This window comes from Acanthisitta chloris, unplaced genomic scaffold (genome assembly GCF_000695815.1).
Source record: "Acanthisitta chloris isolate BGI_N310 unplaced genomic scaffold, ASM69581v1 scaffold22065, whole genome shotgun sequence".
Taxonomy (NCBI): Eukaryota; Metazoa; Chordata; class Aves; order Passeriformes; family Acanthisittidae; genus Acanthisitta; species Acanthisitta chloris.
The window spans coordinates 98013-101946 of NW_008674593.1; the positions used below are offsets into that span (position 1 = coordinate 98013).

General features: G+C 36.9%; 1 protein-coding gene across 1 annotated transcript in view; it reads right to left on the minus strand.

Annotated features, from left to right (window-relative positions):
* The window catches only part of VWA8 (von Willebrand factor A domain containing 8), a gene marked incomplete at its 5' end in the record, with an annotated part of 81637 nt that extends 78422 nt beyond the window's left edge, over nt 1-3215 (minus strand). Inside the window, 3 exons of the mRNA XM_009075415.1 lie at nt 1309-1428; nt 2913-3048; nt 3140-3215. Coding sequence (XP_009073663.1) covers nt 1309-1428; nt 2913-3048; nt 3140-3215 — 332 coding nt within the window. The remainder of the gene's footprint in view (nt 1-1308; nt 1429-2912; nt 3049-3139) is intronic.
* Between the last annotated feature and the right edge of the window lie 719 nt (nt 3216-3934).

Consider the following 3934-nt stretch of genomic DNA (forward strand, 5'->3'; position numbering starts at 1 on the left):
ACACTAAGCTTGAAAAGCAAAACCAGTGAAGAACCCCAAAATCTCAACCAAGCCTCTGCCATGTGAGTCAAAAGCAGAAACACTGGGATGATAAATTTTGTTTAAGGGGTCCATATCAGGAGGGAAATTAGATCACCAAAAAGAAAAAAATCACACTAAATCATTTTGGGGCAACATAGATTCAGAGCCAATGAGTTTCTGACATGGAATGCCCATTCAGTAGGAACCACACCTGAAAAACAAAGAGCTACCATGCAATACAGATTTGGGTTTGCACCTGCTTTTTTGAATATGTTTTTACTTCTTGCAGAAATAATGCATAAGCATTATGGCCAAAGCAATGGCAAAACCACATAAATTAAAGTGCCTGCACATAATTGGCCAAGCTAACATAGATAGTACAGTCAGTGGAGTCTGGAGGAGTGGAGTCACTGGAGTCTGGAGTATTCAGTTCATAGTCCCCATGGAACACCAACAAAGCCTTGCCAGAGGCCCACCTAGACTGATATTGGACTACACGGGCCAATGGCTTCTTCGTCACTTGCCCTTATGCAATATAAATTCTTGTTTTTACTCTGAGATGAAGCTGTAGTGAATCTTTGCTAGTACACAGGATTTCTGGGATCTATCAGGAACTTTCCAAACTGGGCCTGCTGTTGCTTTCACATGGAATATGAATAGCCTTACCTGAAACCAGGATGAGTTCAGTATCTTGTCAAATATAAGTATTTTAATAAGGCTTATTGCATACAGCCATATGCCTGGAGAGGCAAATGAGGATTAAGAAGCAGGTAGCATAGTGCTAACAGCAAAAAATACAGTAGCTTGTACTGCTGAAAGGAGAGAAAAGAATCATCCATTAAGCTACTATTGCTTGTACCAAAGAGGACAGCACCTGACCTGTGGCTTGTTAGATAAGGGGAAAAAATGGTGAGAGCTGAGAGAGATGTCAGGTGTAAAGCTGCTTATGAGCCATTTTTCTGCTGTATTTGTAGACAGTATACACTCATTAGCATAGCTTTCCTGTAACCTTGTCTGTCTGCCATGTTTGTCAAAATCTCGTAAAAAAACCCCAGGTCTAACACAGATGACCACATGTTGCTGTTCACTTCAGGGCAAGTTCATGCACTTTTATTAAGACATGTAAATTTACATGATTATTCTTCAAGCTGAATCACATCTTGACAGTCTTACATCGAAGTATTAATATATATGAGGATTCCTGCTCCTCATGAAATCTAATGAATACAGACAGTTATTATATTAATTAATTCTATTAAAGACCATGATTTAATATGAAACACTTACCTATTGTGCCAAAGAAGTCATTACCCAAGAAAGGAAATCCAGGCCTATTTGCTAGAACTATCATTCTAAAATCAGGATGAATAACTATTACATTTTCTCTCCCCTCTACATGAGCACGATCTGGAAAAGAAATAAAATGTATTAATTGCATATTTAAGCTTTGTGATACTGAGTAAATTAAACTAACATAATGAGATTAGAAGAATAATTCTTAGAATTAGAAGAAAAATTCATCTAATCTAATTATGTTCTTCTTAGAATTAGAAGAACAGTTACAAAAAAAGGCTCAATAGCTTCTTAGCATGTCATTCAACTATGAGTTTTCCAGGTTTCATTTTAAAGTTTCACAGCTTGTTTCATGAAAATTTAACCAAAGCGTGTAATTTAAGGAACATGAAAAACGCATCCACTGTTCTTGGGTTTGGGACTACCTGTCCTCTTTATATTTAATTTCACTGAAGTGCCTAAGCCAATGGTGAATAAAATGTGTTTTCATCAAAGTCTGCCATTATCTGACCTGGGAAGACAGAACTGAAATTCCTCCTGGTTATTACAAAAAAACTGTGAGAAGTCAGAGAGACAGGATTTCACATGTGTGAAGATTCTGATTCTCCAAAATTACTCAGACTGGCCCCACTTGATCCCTTGCAACATCTTTTCAGTGGCACATGTTGTTTGGGAATCCTTTAACCACCTCTGAATAACTACAGCAAGAATTAGGACTAGCTAGCGAGCTATTTCAAAAAATGCCCACCCACATTTTATAATGATTGAAGTAAAACTCAGGTGTGCCAGGTGAGTGCTGAATAATTACTACATTTGTACTTAAACATGACTCCTAATATTGTTAAACTCATTACATGAAGTACAGTGTCGAGTAACATCAAGAGAGCATTTCAAACATGGCCTTTCTTTGAAAAATAATGAAAAATATTTAGTTCCTGCAATTCACACAATGAAATTCCACCAACTTACAAAATACTCACATCCTGCAGCATATATTTAAATAGTATAAGCATATGCAATATTGGATTAGATAAAACCCTTAACAATTCAATGTTAGGTATACTCCTATCTTTATTCTAGATCTGATCAAATTATACCCCAACTGTCTAGATAGGTGTAATCAATATAATAATTTGGTCAACTAAATTTTTATTTCTCATGGTCAATGAGAAGTACAAAGGTCAAGTCACTGTTTGTTGGGTTCTGGGGGTTTTTTTGTTTTAATTTTTTATCAAAATTCCCAAGAATGTTTATTTAAGAAAACCTTTGTGGCTATTGAATCACAGAATCAACCAGGTTGGAAGAGACCTCAAGGATCATCGAGTCCAACCCTACCGTGGTTACTAGACCATGGCACTAAGTGCCACATCCAGTCTCATCCTGAAAACCTTCAGGGATGGTGAATCCACCACCTCCGATCCACTACTGAATTGCAAAAGTAGTAAAGAAAACGACTGCAAACTGTTTAATTGTTAACCTTTTTGCATCCAGTAATTTTTCCATTTGGACTGGTTGTGTCTCCACTTGGCAGTATAACTGTTGAAAACCAACGACACATGTTTTACTGTAAACGATCAAAACATTTTCTCCATACTTACTGGCAACAATTCGCCTTCCGTCTGACAAAACCATTTCCCCACTTTCTACTAAAGTTTTTAAGATACAGGTAACATTTGTTGGTGCTTTGTCTGCCTCATCAATTACCAAAATATGTCCGTACTTCACTGCTTTTACCTAGAAGAGAAAAGAATCATAACATCACAACCCCCCAAAAACTTGCAGCTTAAAACAGTTGCAAATATAAAATTCAAATGGTACTACTGACCAGTGGTGAGTCTTCATATATAATAAGACCATCTTTAACAGAAGGCTGTAGGGTAAGGCTTTGTACAGTGGTATCCCTGTAAAACAAACAACAAGCAAAGTATAAATACTCTTACGGAATTTCAAAAATCAATGATTGTTAGTTTTTTCTAAGCCATACCAGCTTGCCATATTTTATATCATGAACAGTGTAAGCTCTCAGATGGGACAGAGGCTTTAACAGCACTGTATTTCTATTTGAAATCTTGTGTTTGAATTTCTCAAATGACTTTTTCCTTTACATTTAAAATAGTGCTAATGAAAATCTGCAATAAGAATATTCTTTAATATTCACTATTTTCATCTATTTCAACTGCCACCAAATGTACAGATAAATAAAAAACAGTTGCAACTCAGAAAGGTCAAGCAACAGACATCACCAGAGTGCATTCACTTATAGAAATTGTGTCTGTAAACTAGGCAAAGCCCCTCCTGATTGTACAAAATACTTGACAAAACATTTATTAAGACCTATATAACCAACCCTGTTTACCTGGGGGTTCAGAGGGACCAATGAGCTAGAGAATAACCCAGAGGTGAGTCATGACAGAAGGTCCTGTGACACCCATGGTTTCATGGGCAACCGGACATGCAATTCAATCTTAGGGCAAGTAGGCTATGCCATCCCTTTCCTCCTGTATTTCAAAATTTGGATTCGTCTGTGTCAACAGAATGATGGACTGTTCAAATGAAAAACCTGTTAGGAGAGCCTCGTTTAATGCTGCTTGAGATCCACACTCTGACCCCTATGTAAGGT